At 42.2% G+C, this 19,390-nt stretch overlaps 1 protein-coding gene across 2 annotated transcripts in view; it reads left to right on the forward strand.

Moving 5' to 3' along the window:
- rtkn2 (rhotekin 2) overlaps positions 1-19,390 on the forward strand; it is a 57,361-nt gene that overhangs the window by 22,101 nt on the left and 15,870 nt on the right. For both annotated transcript variants that reach the window (XM_078565244.1, XM_078565243.1), the window contains exons 6-8: positions 9,555-9,755; positions 14,575-14,669; positions 18,284-18,390. In XM_078565244.1, coding sequence (XP_078421370.1) covers positions 9,555-9,755; positions 14,575-14,669; positions 18,284-18,390 — 403 coding nt within the window. The remainder of the gene's footprint in view (positions 1-9,554; positions 9,756-14,574; positions 14,670-18,283; positions 18,391-19,390) is intronic.

The raw sequence follows: 19,390 nt of genomic DNA on the forward strand, positions 1-19,390 counted from the left end.
AACTAACATACAAGTTCAACAGGTAATAGGTAAGGCAAATGGAATGTTAGCCTTTATTTCAAAGGGAATGGAGTATAAAAATAGGGAAGTCTTGCTAAAACTATACAAGGCACTAGTTAGATCACACCTAGAATACTGAGAGCAATTTTGGTCCCCTTATCTAAGGAAAGATATACTGGCATTGGATGCAGTCCAGAAAAGGTTCACTATGTTGATCCATAAGACCATAAGACATAGGAGCAGAAATTAGGCCATTCGGCCTATCAAGTCTGCTCCGCCATTCAATCATGGCTGATAAGTTTCTCAACCCCATTCTCCTGCCTTCTCCCCGTAACCTTTGATCCCCTTACCAATCAAGAACCTATCTATCTCAGTCTTAAATACACTCAATGACCTGGCCTCCACAGCCTTCTGTGGCAATGAATTTCATAGATGCACCACTCTCTGGCTAAAGAAGTTTCTCCTCATCTCTGTTCTAAAAGGTCATCCCTTTACTCTGAGGCTGTGCCCTTGGGTCCTAGTCTCTCCTACTAATGGAAACATCTTCCCCATGTCCACTCTATTCAGGCCTTTCAGTATTCTGTAAGTTTCAATCAGATCCCACCTCATCCTTCTAAACTCCATTGAGTATAGACCCAGAGTCCTCAAACGTTCCTGGGATCGTTCTCATGAACCTCCTCTGGACCCTCTCCAGGGCCAGCACATCCTTCCTGCTCACAATATTCTAAATGTGGTCTGACCAGAGCCTTATAAAGACTCAGCATCACATCCCTGCTTTTATATTCTAGTCCTCTCGAAATAAATGCCAACATTGCATTTGCCTTCCTAACTACCGACTCAACCTGCAAAGTAACCTTAAGAGAATCCTGGACTAAGACTCCCAAGTCCCTTTGCACTCCAGATTTCTGAATTCTCTCCCCAATTAGAAAATAGTCTATGCCTCTATTCTTCCTACCAAAGTGCATGACCTCACACTTCCCCAAGTTGCATTCCATCTGCCACTTCTTTGCCCATTCTCCTAACCTGTCCAAATCCTTCTGCAGTCTCCCTGCCTCCTCAATACTACCTGTCCCTCCACCTATCTTTGTGTCATCTGCAAACTTAGCCAGGATGCCCTCAGTTCCTTCATCTAGATCATTAATATATAAAGTGAAAAGTTGTGGTCCCAACACTGACCCCTGCGGAACTCCACTTGTCACCGGCCGCCATCCTGAGAAGGACCCCCTTATCCCCACTCTCTGCCTCCTGCCAGACAGCCAATCTTCTTTCCATGCTAGTACCTTGCCTCTAACACCATGGGCTCTTATTTTACTGAGCAGCCTCCTGTGCGGCACCTTGTCAAAGGCCTTCTGGAAGTCCAAGTAGATAACATCCATTGGCTCTCCTTTGTCTAACCTACTCGTTACCTCCTCAAAGAATTCTAACAGATTTGTCAGGCATGACCTCCCCTTGATGAAACCATGCTGACTTTGCCCTATTGTACCATGCACTTCCAAGTATTCTGAAATCTCATCCTTAATAATAGACTCTAAAATCTTACCAACGACCGACGTCAGGCTAATCGGCCTGTAATTTCCCGTCTTTTGCCTCACTCTCTTCTTAAACAGGGGGGTTACATTAGCGATTTTCCAGTCCTCTGGGACCCTCCCTGACTCCAGTGATTCCTGAAAGATCACCACTAACGCCTCTACTATCTCTTCAGCTATCTCCTTCAGAACTCTGGGGTGTAATCCATCCGGCTGAGTTGATTTATCCACCTTCAGATCTTTCAGTTTTCCTAGCACCTTCTCCTTGGTAATGGCCACCATACTCACCTCTGCCCCCCGACTCTCTTGAACTTTGGGGATGTTACTCGTGTCTTCAACCGTGAAGACTGACGCAAAGTACCTATTCAGTTCCTCCGCCATTTCTTCGTTCCCCACTACTACTTCTCCAGCGTCATTTTCCAGCGGCCCAATGTCCACTTTTGCCTCTCTCTTACCCTTTATATATCTAAAAAAAACTCTTGCAACCTTCTTTTATATTACTGGCTAGTTTGCCCTCATATTTAATCTTCTCCCTCCTTATTTCTTTTTTAGTTGTCCTCTGTTGGTCTTTGTAGGCTTCCCAATCCCCTGGTTTCCCACTGCTCTTCACCGCATTGTATGCTTTCTCTTTAGCTTTTATGCTGTCCCTGACTTCCCTTGTCAGCCATGGTTGCCTCGTCCTCCCTTTAGTATGCTTCTTCTTCCTAGGGATGAATTTTTGCTGTGTCTCCCAAATTACTCCCAGAAACTCCTGCCATTGCTGTTCCACTGTCTTTCCTGCTAGGTTCATCTCGCAGTCAATTCTGGCCAGCTCCTCCCTCATGCCTCTGTAGTTGCTTTTATTCAATTGTAATACCGTTACATCTGATTCCAGCTTTTTCCTCTTTTTCCTGGGTATGGAGGGATTTTCTGATGAGGAGAGGTTGAGCAGGTTGGGCCTGTACTCATTGTAGTTTAGAAAAATGAGAGGCGACCTTATTGAAACATATAAGATTCTTAGGGGGCTTGACAGGGTAGATGCTGAAAGGTTGTTTCCCCTTGTGGGAGAATCTAGGACCAGAGGGCATAATCTCAGAGTAAGGAGACACCCATTTAAAACAGAGATGTGGAGGAATTTCTTCTCTCAGAGGGTAGTGAATCTGTGGAATTCTTTACTGTAGAGGGCTGTAGAGGCTGGGTCGTTAAGTATATTCAAGGCTGAGATAGACAGATTTTTAATCAGCAAGGGAATTGAGGGTTATGGGGACAAGGCAGGAAAGTGGAGTTGAGGATTATCAGATCAGCCATGGTCTCATTGAATGGCGGAGCAGACTCGATGGGCTGAATGGCCTACTTCTGTTCCTACATCTTATGATCTTATGTCCTTTAGAGAAGAAAATCTGCCATCCTTCCCTGGTGTGGCCTACCATGTGACTGCAGACCCACAACAATGTGGCTGACTCTTCACTGCCGTCTGAAATGGCCTAGCAGGTCACTTGGTTCAAGAGAAATTAGGGATAGGCAACAAATGCTGGCCTTGCCAGCGACTCCCAATCCCACAAAAGAATAATTTTTTTTTAAAGTTTAAAAAGTTATGCAATTAATTACTAGACTTAATATTCTGTGGCATGTTTAATGGACAATTAGTGTTGTTAGGAAGTAGTTTATATTTTTTTTGAGTGTTAGGAATGAGCTTTAGCTTTAAAATTTAAGTTTGATTTGTATTTCTGTATCTGTGTTAAGAGAAGTCAAACTGAGTTTTAGTTTCACTTTAAAAAGGTGCCAGCATTTCTAATGAGGTTTTTTTTAATGACTATAAGCTAAGGTAAACAAACAAGGTGGAAGAATTGGGCTGTTGCCTAGCAACAGGGGTCCAGAGAAGCAGGTCCCTCCCACAGACACACACACACACACGTGCGCACAGACACACACAAGCTAGAAACAGCTGTTTTTTGATGCTGTGAAATTCAATTGGTTTTTGGAAGTAGCTGCCAGGGACTGGAGCAAAGGGGACAGATAGGCAGTCCCAAGCTAAAGAAAAGCCCCAAAATCCGGGGGAGTGGAAGAGGGGAAAGTCCAAAGAAGACCTTCTAGTCAAATGAAGGACCTGGAAAAGGTCCTGTTAAGTGATGTTAAGAGTGAGGGGTAGAGAGAAAGGCTCCAAGCTTCAGATTTAAAGAGACAAAAGCTACAGAAAGCAGATTTAAAGCGAGAACAGCTTGCAAGAGGCAAGAATGTCCAAAGAGGTAACTGAAGGTCTGCCATGAAGCTATTAATGTAAATAATATTATTGGAAAATATTTTTCTTTTAAAACAGAGGTGTAGTCTGTGGGTGTGTCTTAATTGGATTAAAGCCAGCTAGTCTGGGTACTTTGATGTGTGCTAGTTTTGAGATGTAAACAAAGAGGTAGAGTGCATTTACATTTTTTGAATAGAGTATTCAAGTGGAGTGAAAACTACCACCTAGCTAGCAGATATCATGCAATATGTTTATATTGCTAATAAAATTGGTGCTATGAAAGGGGTTTTATTGTTAAAAGGTGGAGTTCAAAGAGGCTGGTGATACAATGAAAATTTACATTCAGTGGGCTGTGCTAGGTATAACTTCAGCAGTTTTCTGTGTGTAGAGCAGAGGCAATGTGAGATCAAAAGCAGCTGTAAGCCTCCAATTGTCTCCACAGGAACCAAAGTGAAAGGAACCTCATTTTGAATTTGTAAGGTGAAAATGATTTGCCTGGTGTATGGTTAAATCTATGGGTTGCTGTTGCCTTAGTGGAGATTAGTTTGGGAATTTGTTAAAAGTTATGATAGTAGTACTTTGTAGCCATGTATTTGTGTTTAATGAGTTGCAACTTAATAAAATGTTTCATCTAGTTTAATATAAAACCTCTCGAGAACTGATGGTCTGATTCCTGAATTTAAAGTTGCATCTTAAAATTATAGGTTATGACAGTTGTTTAAAGTTTCCCTCAGGGATTTTTAAAAAACTCAGCTTTACCAACTGCATCGGTCATAACAATTGGGGGCTCCTCCAGATAAATTATATTTTTAATTCCTTGATTGGTTAGAAATTGGTGAACCTTATGGTTACGAGTACGAGAGGCACTTTGAATTCAAGAGTTGGTGAGGTATTTTAGAAGTGGTGAGACTGCAAGATGGATTTGGCAATTGCTAAGACTTGTCTGGGAGTAGAAGAGACAACTCTTATTGGGTTGGAGAAAATAACCAAAAGTAAGTTAACAGAGTTGGCAGGTAAGTTAAAATTGGGGTTACCTGCAGGGGCTAGGAAATCAGATATAGTTAAAAGTAACGCACAGAATCTACAGTTGGAAGTGAAACCTAACACTAGTCAGTCACTGCTGGAGGTAGAGAGACTTCAGTTGCAAATGAAAAAGCTTGAATTAGATGCAAAAGGCAGAGAAATGGCTTTTAAAAGGGAATGAGAAATTGTGAAGATGGAGAAGGAGGAAAGAGAGAGAATTCCAACTGAAAATGTTGGCAGTTAGAAAAGAGATGCCAGTAGGCGAGGAAGAGTTTATCTCTAGAGTACAACCCAGTGGGGATATGTTTAAATTTGTACAAGCTCTTCCAACGTTTGAGGAAAAAGATATTGAAGCATTCTTTATTTCATTTGAGAAGCTAGCTAAACAAATGAAATGCCACAGGAAAACTGGCCGTTCTTCTTACAGTCTAAGTTGTTAGGTAAGACGCTTAAGGTATATGCTTCGCTATCAGGAAAAATGTCGGTGAATTATGATGTGGTGTAAAAGCCGAGTGCTTATGAGTTGGTTCCTGAAGCCTACAGGCAGAAATTTAGGAATATGAGAAAACAGCCTGGGCAAACTTATATTGAGGTTGAAAGAGTAAAACAAAGTAATTTTGACTGGTGGATACGGGCATTAAAAATAGAGACAACCTATGCAGCTCTTAGGGGAGTTATTCTTTTGGAAGTATTTAAAGATTCAGCCCCTTTGGTAGTGAGAACTTATGTGGAGGAACAGAGGGTTGATTCTGTAGGACAAGCAGTAGAGATAGCTGATGATTATGAGTTAGTTCATAGAGCTAAACCTTTTTCTCGTCACCCTTTCAAATTGGAAAAAGATAAAAAGAGGGAAGGTGAAAGGAGGCTAGGTAGTCAGGGAAGAGAAGTAGCTGGAAATTCCCAGGAAGCTTTTTTCTCAAGAATAAAAAGGAAGGTGCTGAAGGTAGAAGTGACATTTGAAAATTGAGGTGTTTTCATTGTAATAAAGTGGGGCACACGAAGTCACTGTGTTGGAGATTGCAGGAAAAATCTGTTGGAATTGTTGGGGTACAGAAAAGCTCTGGAAGTAAAAATGCTGTGGGTTCTGGGGTTCAGGCATAGGAGAAACTGTGTACAGGTGAAACAGGGAGAATCAGTGAAAGATAAAGAAGTGAGTTCTGTTGAAGGGTCATTCGGACTCGAAACGTTAACTGTGTTCCTCTCCGCAGATGCTGCCAGACCTGCTGAGTTTTTCCAGGTATTTTTGTTTTTGTTTTGGATTTCCAGCATCCGCAGTTTTTGCTTTTATGATAAAGAAGTGAGAATGTGTTCATAGTTTACTCAGAATTTTGAGGAGCAGGTTGCAGAAATGTTTAAAGATTTTGTATATGAAGGGGAAGTCTTTCCATGTGTACAGGGTGGAGTAGGTAAAGATGTTAAAATTTTAAGAGACACGGGCTAGTCAATCCCTAATGTTGTGGAATAGTGATATTTGTTGTGCAAAGGGACTATTGCAGGAGCAGGTAATAATAAGTGGAGTTCATGGAGATGCTAAATCTATTCCGTTGTGGAGGGTAAATTTAAACAGCAAATGGAAGACAGATGAAGTTATTGTTTGAGTGATGGAAAAATTGATAATGACCATTGCAGGGGTTCAATTTATTCTGGGTAATGGTGTAGCTGGATTGCAAATGTGGTTGATGCCTATGGTAATTGAGCAGCCTGTAGCAGTGTTTTCAACAGAGATGTTACAGAAGGAACATCCTGGATTGTTTCCTGATTGTGTTATAATGGGATCAAAGGTTCATCGGGAAGAACAAGATAAGCAGGCGGTTCAAAGGCAAGAAGGTGTCGAAATCCAATTAGCTAGCATTTGATAACATTGTTCGAGAGGAAGGAATACAGGACAGTTCAATTAAAATATTTAACTCTGAGGTTAGTGGAGTTACAGAAAAATGATTTGCAATTAAAACAGTTATACCAGAAAGCTTATTCAGAAACCGAAGCAAAATATATTCCAGTATGTTATTATCTTCAGGAAAGTATTTTGATGAGAAAATGGAGGTCAGATCATGTCTTAGCAATTGTACAGTTTATATTGATGATCTAATCGTTTTCAGTCAGACAAGGGGGAAGCATTTACAGCATGTGGAAGAATTATGTACTCGACTACAAGAAGCTAATTTGGTGATGAACTTGGCTAAAAGTGAATTTGCAAAAGCGCAAGTTATGTATCTGGGCTCCCAGAGGTGCGTAAGTCAAGGCTATCCTGGATTTCCCAGTGCCTACAACAAAATGAGAATATTGATATTTCTGGGCGTAGTGGATTTTACCGAAAATTTGTACCAAATTTTAGCCAAGTAGTTGCTCCACTAACTAAACTATTAAAAAAGAACAAGAAGTTTCAATGCACACTGGAGTGTTAGAAGTGATTCGATAGTTTGGAAACTGCATTAACTACGACACCAGTGTTAGCAGTCCCCAATTACGCCAAGCTATTTAAGTTGGCCGTTGATGTAAGCAATATAGGCATTGGCGCTGCGCTGTTACAATAAGATGACACTTGAATTGAAAACCCGATCGGGCATTTTTCACAGAGGCTGAATGTACAACAGAGAAGATATTCAACGACCAAAAAATAAACTTTGAGTTTCGCGTTAGAATTGCAGCATTTTGAAATTTATGTTGCAAACAATTCTTCAGAAATAATTGTTTATACAGACCATTATCCTTTGAAGTTTTGGGACAAATTTTGTGACTAAAGTGCAAGGTTTTTCAGCTGGAGTCTATTATTACAACATTTAATCTATGTATTATAAGTATTGCTGGAAGAGAAAATCTGCTCACAGGTGCGTTATCAAGAGTTTGAGGCTTAAAGGAAAATGGGACATTTTTTAAACACCTGGACACAACTGAACTGGAGTATTTTCTGTTAACACCAAGGACTTGTGTATACATATTGTTATGTTAGTGCATGCATCTGGTAATGTAATAAGTATAGGAGATAGTGTGAGATGGGTTATTAAAATGAAGCCATCTTTTAGAATTATGACAGTTCATTTTCCGATAAGGAGGGGGATGTCATGAAACTATTAATGTAAATAATATTATTGGAAAATATATATTTTTTTAAATAGAGGTTTAGTCTGTGGGCATGTTTTAATTGCATTAAAGCCAGCTAGCCTGGGTGCTTTGATATGTACTAGTTTTGAGATGTAAACAGAGAGATAGAGTGCATTTGAATAGAACATTCAAGAAGTGGGGTGAAAACTACCACCTAGCTAGCAGATACCATGCGATATATTTATATTACTAATAAAATTGGTACTATGAAAGGAGTTTTATTGTTAGAAGGTAAAGTTCAAAGAGGCTGGTGATACAATGAGAATTTACATTCAGTGGGCTGTGCTAGGTATAACTTCAGCAGTTTTCTGTGTGTAGAGCAGAGGCAATGTGAGATCAAAAGCAGCTGTAAGCCTCCAACTGTTTCCACAGGAACCAAAGTGAAAGGAACTTCATTTTGAATTCGTAAGGTGAAAATGCTTTGCCTGGTGTATGGTTAAATCTATGGGTTGTTGTTGCCTTAATGGAGATTAGTTTGGGAATTTGTTGAAAGTTATGATAGTGGTACTTTGTAGCCACGTATTTGTGTTTAATGAGTTGTAACTTAATAAAATGTTTCATCTAGTTTAATATAAAACCTCTTAAGAACTGGCGACCTGATTCCTGAATTTAGAGTTGCATCTCAAACATAACACAAAAATTATAGGTTTTGACAGTTGTTTAAAGTTTCCCTCTGGGATTTTTAAATAACTCAGCTTTACCAACTGTATCGGTCATAACAAGGTCTGTAACTCTTGCTATGGGCATGTGAAGCAGTGATATAACGTTGACAGCTGAGCCAGTGAGAGAGAGTGCGTGGAAGACGCACTTGAATTCATGTTGCAACCCAGGGAAGAGGAAGGTCGGAAGGAGGGTTTGAAACCCTGGAGGTGAACCTTTGTGGAAGGCGTCTGAGAGAAATCGTTGGTTTGGGAGAAGATTCCAAGGCAAGGTCTTGGAGAGTAGAGATTGGAAACCCTCGTGTGAAAGGCGGAGTGCAGTGAGACTGGTTGGCTCATGGTGTGACAGGCGTCTGGGAGGAGTTGAGGAGAGATCCATAGCATCTGGTTGATAGTTGAGGTGGCATCTGTCACTTGGTTTCAGTGTGTGGTGTGTCTGACCACAGGTCGCCATAGGTTTACGTAGACTGTGTTCTTACTGTGGACATTAAAGTATAAGAGAGTTTTAAAACCTTGTGTTATCCTTACAAATCTGTATATATCTGTAAAGATATAGTTGTGGGTGAAAGAGTATTGTAATATAATAAATTTTTTCTTGTTGAATAAATGTTGTATTCTTCTGTTAAAAGTTTCTTAGCTGACTCCGGTGACTCTGTTCAGCAGCCCCCTTTCATGTAAAAGTTAGGATCTATTAAGCTGGGTTCCACCCTGGGATCAGGCTTGTCCAGTAACCTCAGCTGGGATCATAACAGTGTGCACTTCCAACAACAACTTCAAAATAACAGGGTGGCTAAACAGGCTGTTTGTATGAAGCAAATGGCAGAGTACTATAGATTGACTGAGTTCTGGAGATAGTACTTCATGACATATCTTTTAACCTCCTGTTTGTGCTGGCCGATTTATGCGTTTATAACCAGGTGCAACAATAACGTGCTGTTTTTTTCCAGCAAATTCTGATCTGTTTCAGTAATTAATAAATAATGATGATGCCATTCATTTATTTCTGTTGGCACCATTTCTGCACAGTGATGACGTGAAGCCAGATTTCGAGTTGAAGTTGGAGGTGTATAGCTGCTGCATGGAGGAGGGGCCTTCCATTGTCAACACACCTAAGAGACTGGCCCGAAAAATCAGCACCTCTCTCACCAGGTCAACAGGAAAGAAGCTCACATCTGCACTGGAGAGTGGAGACCTTGACTCCCTCCTATCGACCAACCCAGTAGCAGCGTGAGTCCTTTGCAAAATTCAGTGTGCTTTTTCGACGCAATATAATTAACACTGCTTTTGTGGGTGTTTTGATTTTGTTAAATCCGGAAAAAATCACATCCAAATGAATGTTAATACGACTTTTAGTTTTAAGCAATGACATTAACATGAACAAACAGAATCTGTCCAAATGCAAAATACTGCAGCTACCGAAAATCCAAAATCAAAAGAGAAAATGCTGGAAATACTCAGTAGTTCAGGCAGCATCTATGGATGGAGAAACTGGGTTAATGTTTAGAATTGGTGCCCTTTTATCAGAGTTCTGAAAAGTTAACTTTTATACAGACCCGATAGTTTCAAACACTGAAATAAAAGACAGAGTATTACTCTCGGCGTGTGGGCGCCCGACACACCCAAGGGTAAAATGACGCGCGATGACATCGGGCGTGCGTCCTAATTAAATTCAAATCTACACTGCCCGTCCAACCTTACGGTTTGCGGGCAGGCAAAAGGCCAAACGGCCTTTACATTTTTTAGGAAACCTCATCCACGAGTGGGATGAGGTTTCCTAAAGCAAATAAACATTAAAGAAAAACTTTATTTTAGAATTAAAAACACGTCCCATCTCATGTACAGAGATCACATAAGGGGACATGTTTTATTAAATTTTTACTGTCTTTATTAATTTTTTAAACAGCACTTCAGTCTCCCTGAAGCAGTGAAGCAGCTCCATCCCTCAGGGAGATTGAAGTGCTCTTTCGTGCGCATGTGCGAACTGCGCGCTAGGCCTGGCTCTCCCTCCTCCCGACCCCCCGCCCGCGCAGGCAGCATTCAGCGCTGCTGCTCGTGATCCTTAATTGGCCCGCCCGCATGAAATCGCGGTGCGGAGCCGATCATGGGCGCCGGTCTGCTTCCCGACCACCCCCACCGAGCACTCCCACCAAGGGCAAAATCCTGCCCAAAGAGTTTTTAAATCAGTAGGTTTCTTGTAAAATCACACCTGTAATTCTCTGGTTCTATAGTTGGAGTAATATCATCTTAAAAATTGCCTCTGCATGGGTTCATTTGTCTGCTGAAATGGCATCATTAATGAATAAATAGTGTGAGAAAGGATAAATTAAAAAGGCTCTATCTTTGCATTTACAATTACATTTTTGCTAAACACCATCCTCCCCCAGTCCAACATTGGGATAATAACCATTTGGGCTGATGGATAAAAGCAGGAAAAAAGACAAATACAGAATGTATCAAAAGAAAAGCCTCTCCCTGGTTTGGGATGGGTCTTCATGTTACTCGAACACCCTTAGAAACCCCTGCCACAACTGAATTGAGGAGAACCAAACTGGGTAGGCCACAATTAATGTGCTCTGTCCAGTTTCAGGAAGGATGTTAAGGACACAGAGAGAGGGGACAGAAAACATTCACTAAGCTGATGCCAAGGGTGAGAAGCTCATGATCATGAGGAGAGGGACTAGACAAATGGGGGACTCTCCTTGGAGCAGAGATGGTCAAGAAGTGATCTGATAGAAGTATTCAGAATTACAACAGTTAGATAACTAAGGTTGTGGGGGGGGGGGACTTTTCACTGTTGAATGAGTAAGATAATTACTGGAGATAAATTTAAAATCATCCCCAAAAAATTAAAGATGGGTTGGGAGTTTGAGACTTTTTTTTTCCCCCAGAGCGTTGTTAGGAAATGGAGAGGCCCAACCAGAAAATCAAAATCCTTAATCATTTTTAAAAGGGAAATATTTGAGAAAGGATAAATTAAAAAGGGTGTCAGAAGAGTAGTGGATCTGCAGGTTGATCTACTTGCACACATAGTATTGTATTTGTGATTTGCTGAGCTCACTCAGAGCAATTGTGTGAAAGCTAAATTGTTCTCTCCCCACCACCCATGTTGATTGCAAGATTTGAGAAAATATACTGGCAGTGTTCACAATTTTGAGGTGTTTTGCTTTTTATTCTATCTTTCATGATATTTGAGTGTCGCAAGTAAGGCCGGTGTTTATTGCCCATCCTTAATGGCCATTGGCGAGGTGGTAGTGAGCCACCTTCTTGAACTGCTGCAGTCCGTGTGGTGTAGGTACATGCAAAGAAGATGATAGAAAGATGATGAACGTGACTTGTGCGTGAATTGGATTAGTATGGGAAAGTTGCACATTATCGGCCTCGCTTTCTTGTCCTGACCTATTTTGGGCCAGTGGCAAGACGAGTCTAGACTGCTGGAGATAGATCCGGATGCAGTAGGTGACCAGGACGTCTTCTGTGTCTTGTGTTCTGTGCATGCCACAATATGGTGCTGACCCACCTTCAAGACTGTTGGACTTAAAATGGTCTTGTCCTCTGGAATCAGTCTTCGCGTGCCAAGGTAGACAAATCCCTAAATCGCCAAGGGTTGGAGACCCAGTGGCTACCCTTGCCTAGTTTGCCCTTCCTGTCAAAGTGGTTTACCAGGAAGTGGCTGCTGTCGCAGGCTGACAGCTACTTGAAGCCACAAGTGAGAGCTGAATGACGATGAGGAGTAATACGGGATGAGCCACTCCAAAGAGTGTGGTGAGCCCGCCTGTGAGAGGCGCTACCCCTCTTTCATACCCCAAAAACAGTCATATAAGGTGTGAAAAGGCGATCCACCTGAGCACTACTATCATGGCACAAAAGCCCTGGAGTAAGTCATGAACCTGGGAGCAGAGGCTAGAGCGCTATGGACTGAACCACTCTGTCTCACCCACAATGCTATTAGGAAGGGAGTTCCAGGATTTTGACCCAACACAGTGAAGGAATGACAATATAGTTCCAAGGCAGGATGGTGTATGGGTTGGGAAGGATCTTGCAGGGTTGTGGTGCTCCCAAGCATCTGCTGTCCGGGTCCTTCTAAATGACAGAGGTTGCAGGTTTGGAAGGTACTGTTGAAGGAGTCTTGGTGAGTTGATGCAGTGCAGCTTTTAGATCGTACACACTGTGCATCAGTGGTGGAGGGAGTAATGTTTAAGGTGGTGGGTGGATGCTAATCAAACGGCTGTTTTGTCTTGGATGGTGTTGAGCTTCTCGAGTGTTGACAGAGCTGTTCTCATCCAGGCAAGTGGAGAGTATTCTATCACACTCCGGACATGTGCATTGTAGATGGTGGACAGGCTTTGAGGAGTCAGGAGATGAGTTACTCACCGCAGAATTGTCAGCCTCTGGCCTGCTTTTGTAACCACAGTATTTATATGGCTGGTCCGCTTCAGTTTCTGGTCAGTTGGTAATCCCCCAGTTGGTGCTGGGGGATTCAGTGATAGTAATGCTTTTGAATGCCATGGGGCAATTAGTTGGGTGAAACAGTTTTCACTGGCAGGAAGTTCCATAATCAGAGGACACAAATTTAAGATAATTGACCAAAGAGCCAGAAGGAGATAAGAATGTTTTTATACATTTGAGTTGTTACAATCTGGAATGCACTACCTGAAATGATGTTGAGAGCAGATTCAATATTAACCTACAAAATGTATTCCATAAACACTTTAAACTTGAACATATTTGCAGGGCTCTGGAGAAAAGAGCAGGGGTGGAACTAATTAGATAGGTATTTCAAAGAACAGGAACAGATACAATGGGTTGAATGGCCTCCTGTGCTGTGCAATCCTAAGCATTTCAATGTAAAATTCATACAAGGGAAGGTGAAGAGCTAAATTGGAGATGAGGGAGGAAATGGTACAGAAAGGAATAAAGTGCACATGAGGCAGGAAGGAATGACCACTGTCAGTACTCCTTCAGTGATCCACATGTGGTGGAACTGGACCCTGATCTGTCCACTTATTGGGAAGTGAAGTTGTTTAGATGGCCTCTAGAGAACCCATGGACCTTAGTAAGGAGCAGCCACTCCCCTTCAGGTGTCCCAAGGCAGTTGAATTTATATGGTAACTGATCCTCTCTGGAATTGATGCCCATCATCTTGAAACTTTTCAAAGCACTTTGAAAAGCCTCACATTAATCCTCAGTTGGCAGGAGTTCTTATAAAGAGTGGAATTGGCAGAGTTCCAGGGGTGTCCAGGAAATCCCCCTAATGAGCACCCTTGATTTAGAAGAGGGTTGCAAATTCGCCTTCTTTCTTTCCCACCCCCTTGCCCAGGCCACCAGAATTTAAAGGCACTGTGTAAACAGAGCAGTCTCTTGGTGGAACCAGGTTCTGCTTCCAATTCTTGACCACTCAATCCCTCCTTCACTGGAATGTTCTTTCTATCCTCTCACAGCCCCAATTTAAAGAATTCAGCACTCCAGATTGATCCCAGAGATTGCCAACAAGTCTGTGTAGACAATAACTTCCGTCTGTCTTTCAGCACCATAACAGCATTAGTTAGTCCTTTGTGATTGGCTTATTGGTGCACAGTTGAGGTGAGATGGAGGGAAACGAAAGCAGCAACTTTAACTCGGGCTAGATACTACACCCAGTAACTGGGAGTGATGTTTTAGCCCTACGTGCCTAGATTACATTATCAGGATGACAGGACACATGGTAAGTATAGCATGCTTGAGAGGAGCAGGCAACCTTGGACCTATGGTTCTTAAACTCTGCACCACAGGGGTTTCCCTCACCTCATGTCCGAGTCTATTGGATACTCATCGCTGTGATTAGTCAACAACTCCATTATTGTATCACCCAAGTAACAGGAAGGTAGAAAGTGAACTAAATGGACTTTGGTCTTTTTTGGCCTAGTAATCTCTATGTCCTGGAGCTAACTGAGTCCGCCAAATGTATGTACTCTGATATTTGTTAGCAGTATTTGGCTTGTGTGCTTGGTAGATATTGAGACAGAGTAATATTGTGCTCTTTCCCCCTCCCCTATTCCCTCCGCACCAGTGATGCCAAATATCATCTGCTTGCAGAAGCTATACTAAAACTTGATGATGCTGAAGCCAGCTTCCGAACTCACAGTCTCAGTATCCTAGGAAACGGTGAGTGTGCCTCTCTTTACAGTATGACCACATAAAATATGTTTCCTTGAGCTAAGAGTGAGAGTGTGTATGGACCCCTTTTAATTTGAGTGGTTCAGTTTGAAAATAACCCAGCTGACAAGCTTTAGTCTTAAACAAGATAAAAATTAGTTTATTAAAAAACACTATTGCTCAAAGTTACTTAGTTAATAACTATCAGTTTTACCTAACATACAGATACAAAAATTAAAAGCAGATAAAGATTTTTTTTTAAACTTAAAGATGAGATTTCAAACCCATCTCTGTGAAATATTGTTGTGGGGCCCATTGCTTGAGGTCCTTCTTTTCAAAGTGAAGTGGTTGAAACTTGAGGTTCGGTTTAGCAGCTGTGATGGCTTCAGCAGTCAGCCAGTCAGTGTTTTCCTTTTTCAAGTGGACTAGGCAGGTTTTTGGGAGAAAGAGAAAGTTTTCTATTCCTCACTAATTCTGCGGTTCAGGCATTTGTAGATGTACCGGACTCTTTCGGCAGAACGGCAGTTGCTTTCTTAATACCTTCCTCTTTTGTCCTCCCTTGACTAAGAACCCCCTCTGAAGTTGTTTATCAGAGTTCTTCCTGGAATTATGCACACAAAATTACTGTTCTCAAGCAGACTTTATGTTCCAAAACTTAAAATGGCTGCTATGTTAATTTTGATGAAGCATTGTTCCACCAAACAAAGAAGTTAATTATGTTGAGGTCCTTTGAAGTCCATTCCTGTCTCCTGTTTCCTCAGACATAAAAGGGTCTTTTGCACCTTTTAGAATTCAATGGACATCCCTGGAGGGATCTTTGCATTTTCTAATTACACTTTGTAGCCAGCTCTAGAGATGAGTCTGACGAGGTTTGAATAAATACTGGAAGGTGCCATATTGTCTGTCCATACTTCCATTTTAAAAATGCTTTTAAACTCAATGTAAAGATTTAAAGCAGAAATGTCCCTTTAAAACAGCTGCCCTTAAAATCTGTAATGCCGTAACCTCACATTCATGATAACAATTACAAGCCACCCAAGCCCATGGTTGTCACCTCTCGTTGGTGGATCCTGGAGGATTCATCACATTATCTCCAATCTCTGGCTGCCATACCCCCACTATTGGTTGTCTGACATGTCCATCATTCTTGACCCAGAGTGTGGAACTTTCTGTCGTATGGGACTGACTTGTAGGCACTTAGGATGGCAGCCTTGGTCTGCTCATAATTCATGGACACATCAGGAGTCAGCATGGAGTAGGCCTCTTGGGCTCTCCCTGACAGCTGCCCTTGAATTAAAAATGTCCAGATCTCCAGTGGCCAATTTAGCTGTCCTGCTACTTTCTCAAAAGTGGCAGTAAATGACTCCGCATCACTCCCTTCGAATTTAGGAATGAATCTAGCATACTTGAGGGCCTAGGAAAGTGGTTCTGTGTTGGGAAGATAGGAGGTGCTACCGGGTAGAGAGAGGTTTTCCCTCAGCTTCCAGCTGTCTGGTGTCTCTCCCTTTGAGCTATCAGCTCTATTTCCAATTTTTGGAGCTGGAATTCTCTTTCCCTTTCCTGTTCCCTTGCTCTCTTTCTCTCTCCTGCACTTCTCTTTCCCTCTCCTGAAATTCTAGCTGCAATCTGAGCTTTCCCAGCTCTATTTAGGCTCGGGGAGGGGATTGGGATATGGTTGAGCTTGACATCTAACTGCTCTACCAGTAATGTCAGATCCAGATGTTCTACCAACAACTGGATCAGTTCACTTCTCTTCACTTTACTGGGCAATTTTAACTGTACCTCCCGCTACAGCTTTCATTTGCTCTGCTGAGGGCCGCTAAAATTTCACCATTAAAATTTCCTTGCTGCACCCACATCTGGGCATCAAAAGTTGCCATTTTCTTAGTGTTAGGGAGAAGGAATCTGCTATGGTGAGTTACTGTGTTTTAAAATTTGTTCCAGCCACCGGGTTCTCCTTTCAGGCTTCCAAATGACACTCTCATCTCAGATTTGGCTCCTCCTAACTTGGACTCTGGTCAAATTAAAATGGGTAATCCCAAATTTGAGCTCCCAATTTCTGTTACGGACAGGAGGGGTATTACTTTAAACAGCACTAATTTCTCCTCTCACCACCCATCTGTAAACAGAAAGGTGATTTTGATTTGCTTCCCCTTTTATAAGCAGTGGCGTATTTCACAACCCCTCAGTTTAGGTGTGATCTAATTTCCAGTAATAACCCCACAGCAACCCCTCGAGATAGGATAATCTTAAAGGATTAGTTTATTTGCACACACTTAAAAGCGGGAAGGGGGTTGTAAAGTTGTCCCCTTTGCATTCATATAGTAAAAGAGGGATAGAGGGAAAAAAGAGATTTACGGGGCAAAGACCACAGAGAAAAGAATTATTGTTTCACGTAGGTTACAGAATCCTGAATCAAAGCAGGTGGAAAACCAGTGCTGGTTAATTTACTTTTCCAGTAGTGTTGACTTCATACGATGAGGTAGGCATGCAGAGATGAATCAGTCTTGTAGGTGATGGTATAGAATCCCCAGTAGTGGTATTGTAGATGGGGACTAGGTGTCCAAAGCTGGGCAGAGCCCCTTTTCTGTGAGGCTGCTTATAGGATGGTAAAATGGCAGACTGAGATGTTATAGTACAACAAGACAATATTACTGGTTACACAAGCTGGAGGTCCATGTCACTTGACTCCCACTCTCCAAATTGTCTTTCACAAGGGATGTGTATACCTCGTCTGGGTTCCCAAGATATTTAAATGGATACTCTGGTTGCCCAGCCTGGGTTATGAGATGCAAATGGCCTTTGTATAGTTCCCTTTGAATTTGGTCTCTGCAACCCAGTGTCTCTTCAGAGATAACGAGGTGCAAGTTTCTGCGATACTGCCAGATGGCTCCTTTTGTTCAAGGGTTATAGACAGACATAGATTCAGCAAGGTCTTTGTCCAGTTTTTTAAATTTTAGAAATAGCCACGAGGGTGTCTATATATTTTTTATAAAGGGAGACAGGGTGAGGTCATAGTCTTCTCACAATAGTCAATGGAGCAGCTGACTTCACTATCTTTAAAAACCTTTCCAGATCAGTCAGAGGCAAGATAAGGCTTAAAACTCCCAAGAGTTTCCATCTAGAGTTACAGAATTGCGTTCAGAATTGCTTTAACTCGTTTAAGTCACAGTCAAACTAGCCATTCCTCACCCTGCACTGCCAATGAAGTATAGTAAAAGGACTAGAGATGCTAGCACTGACTCACTCACATGGTGTTGGGGTCCTGAATAGGCTTCTGATTTAAAATTAGTTCCACTTCTGAGTACCTGCCTCCTGAGGAAACGCTAGCTGTCTAAATTAGCCCAGTAGTGCCTGTTATTGTTGTAAAGTCGCATGCCCTCCAGCTTACCTTGAGCAATGTCATGGGTAATATCCTTGTTTTGTAAAATAACTTCTGGAGGTGTTGGGGGTTATGTTTGTTAAATTATTAAACAAATAATTCCAGTCAAATCTTATCTTATTTAAATGTTCTGGGTAACCATTCAATGACTAATATTCCAGCTGTTTCTCCAGTAGATTCAAACTGTGCTGTTGAAAGTGTAGCCGCTGTGTAATTTTCAATACCATGTTTCACTCTCCAGAGGAATCTTCTTTCTGGTTGCCCTTATATGGAAACTTGTGCTGCCGATTAGTAGCTCAGCCTGCGTGTATGACCACGGATATGATGACTGGGTACCTCAATCTGGAGGTAAGGCTGTCTCCACACATAGCTAGGTTATCTTGAACCATTCCAAGTCATTCTGGATGTGTACACTGAAGTAGTATTTCACCCATTCTTTTTCCAAATGTGTCCTTTTGTTCTGGTTCCACCAGTTCCTCAGTGTTTTTGGTTTTTGCACACAACCTGTTCCTGTGTTTCACTCCCTGCGTTATGAGAAATACAAAGCAGTTGTCTTGCCTTCAATTAAAATAAGGAGCAAACCTTTATTGCATACTATGTTCTTCACAGAAGACGACCTCCTTTCCTCTTTCTGCCTCCAGTTCCTGTACCACATTATTTCTCGGTATATAGAAATATGGAAAATTCATGGCACAGGAAACCATTCAGCCCATTCTGTTTGTGCCAGCCAAAAAAGCTACCAGCCTAATCCTGTAGTATAGTGCATGTTCTTGAGATGTTCCATAGGCTTCACACCTAAGGAAGTATATTTGAAGTGTAGTCACTGTTGTAAACATGGCTGCTAATTTGCACACAGCAAGATCCCCAAACAGCAATGAGATAAATGAGCAGATAATCTGTTTTGGTGATGATCACTACATCAGTTGCTTTATATTTATTCCAGTATCACTCCATCAATCACTTTCCACACATGTCGTGTCCCTCCATGGATTACTTGCCGCCCTCCCTCTGGCGATCACTTGGCGCCCTCCCTCTGGCGATCACTTGGCGCCCTCCCTCTGGCGATCACTTGGCGCCCTCCCTCTGGCGATCACTTGGCGCCCTCCCTCTGGCGATCACTTGGCGCCCTCCCTCTGGCGATCACTTGGCGCCCTCCCTCTGGCGATCACTTGGCGCCCTCCCTCTGGCGATCACTTGGCGCCCTCCCTCTCTGGCAATCACTTGCCGCCCTCCCTCTCCGCCCTCCCTCTCTGTCGATCACTTGGCACTCGCTCTGTCGGTCCCTCGGTGCTCAAGCTGCACTTTTTTTTGTAGAGGTGGAATGTATGTGCCACTTTTTCCAACATGG

The sequence above is a fragment of the Cetorhinus maximus genome, chromosome 20, assembly GCF_964194155.1.
Source record: "Cetorhinus maximus chromosome 20, sCetMax3.hap1.1, whole genome shotgun sequence".
In the NCBI taxonomy this organism is placed as follows: Eukaryota; Metazoa; Chordata; class Chondrichthyes; order Lamniformes; family Cetorhinidae; genus Cetorhinus; species Cetorhinus maximus.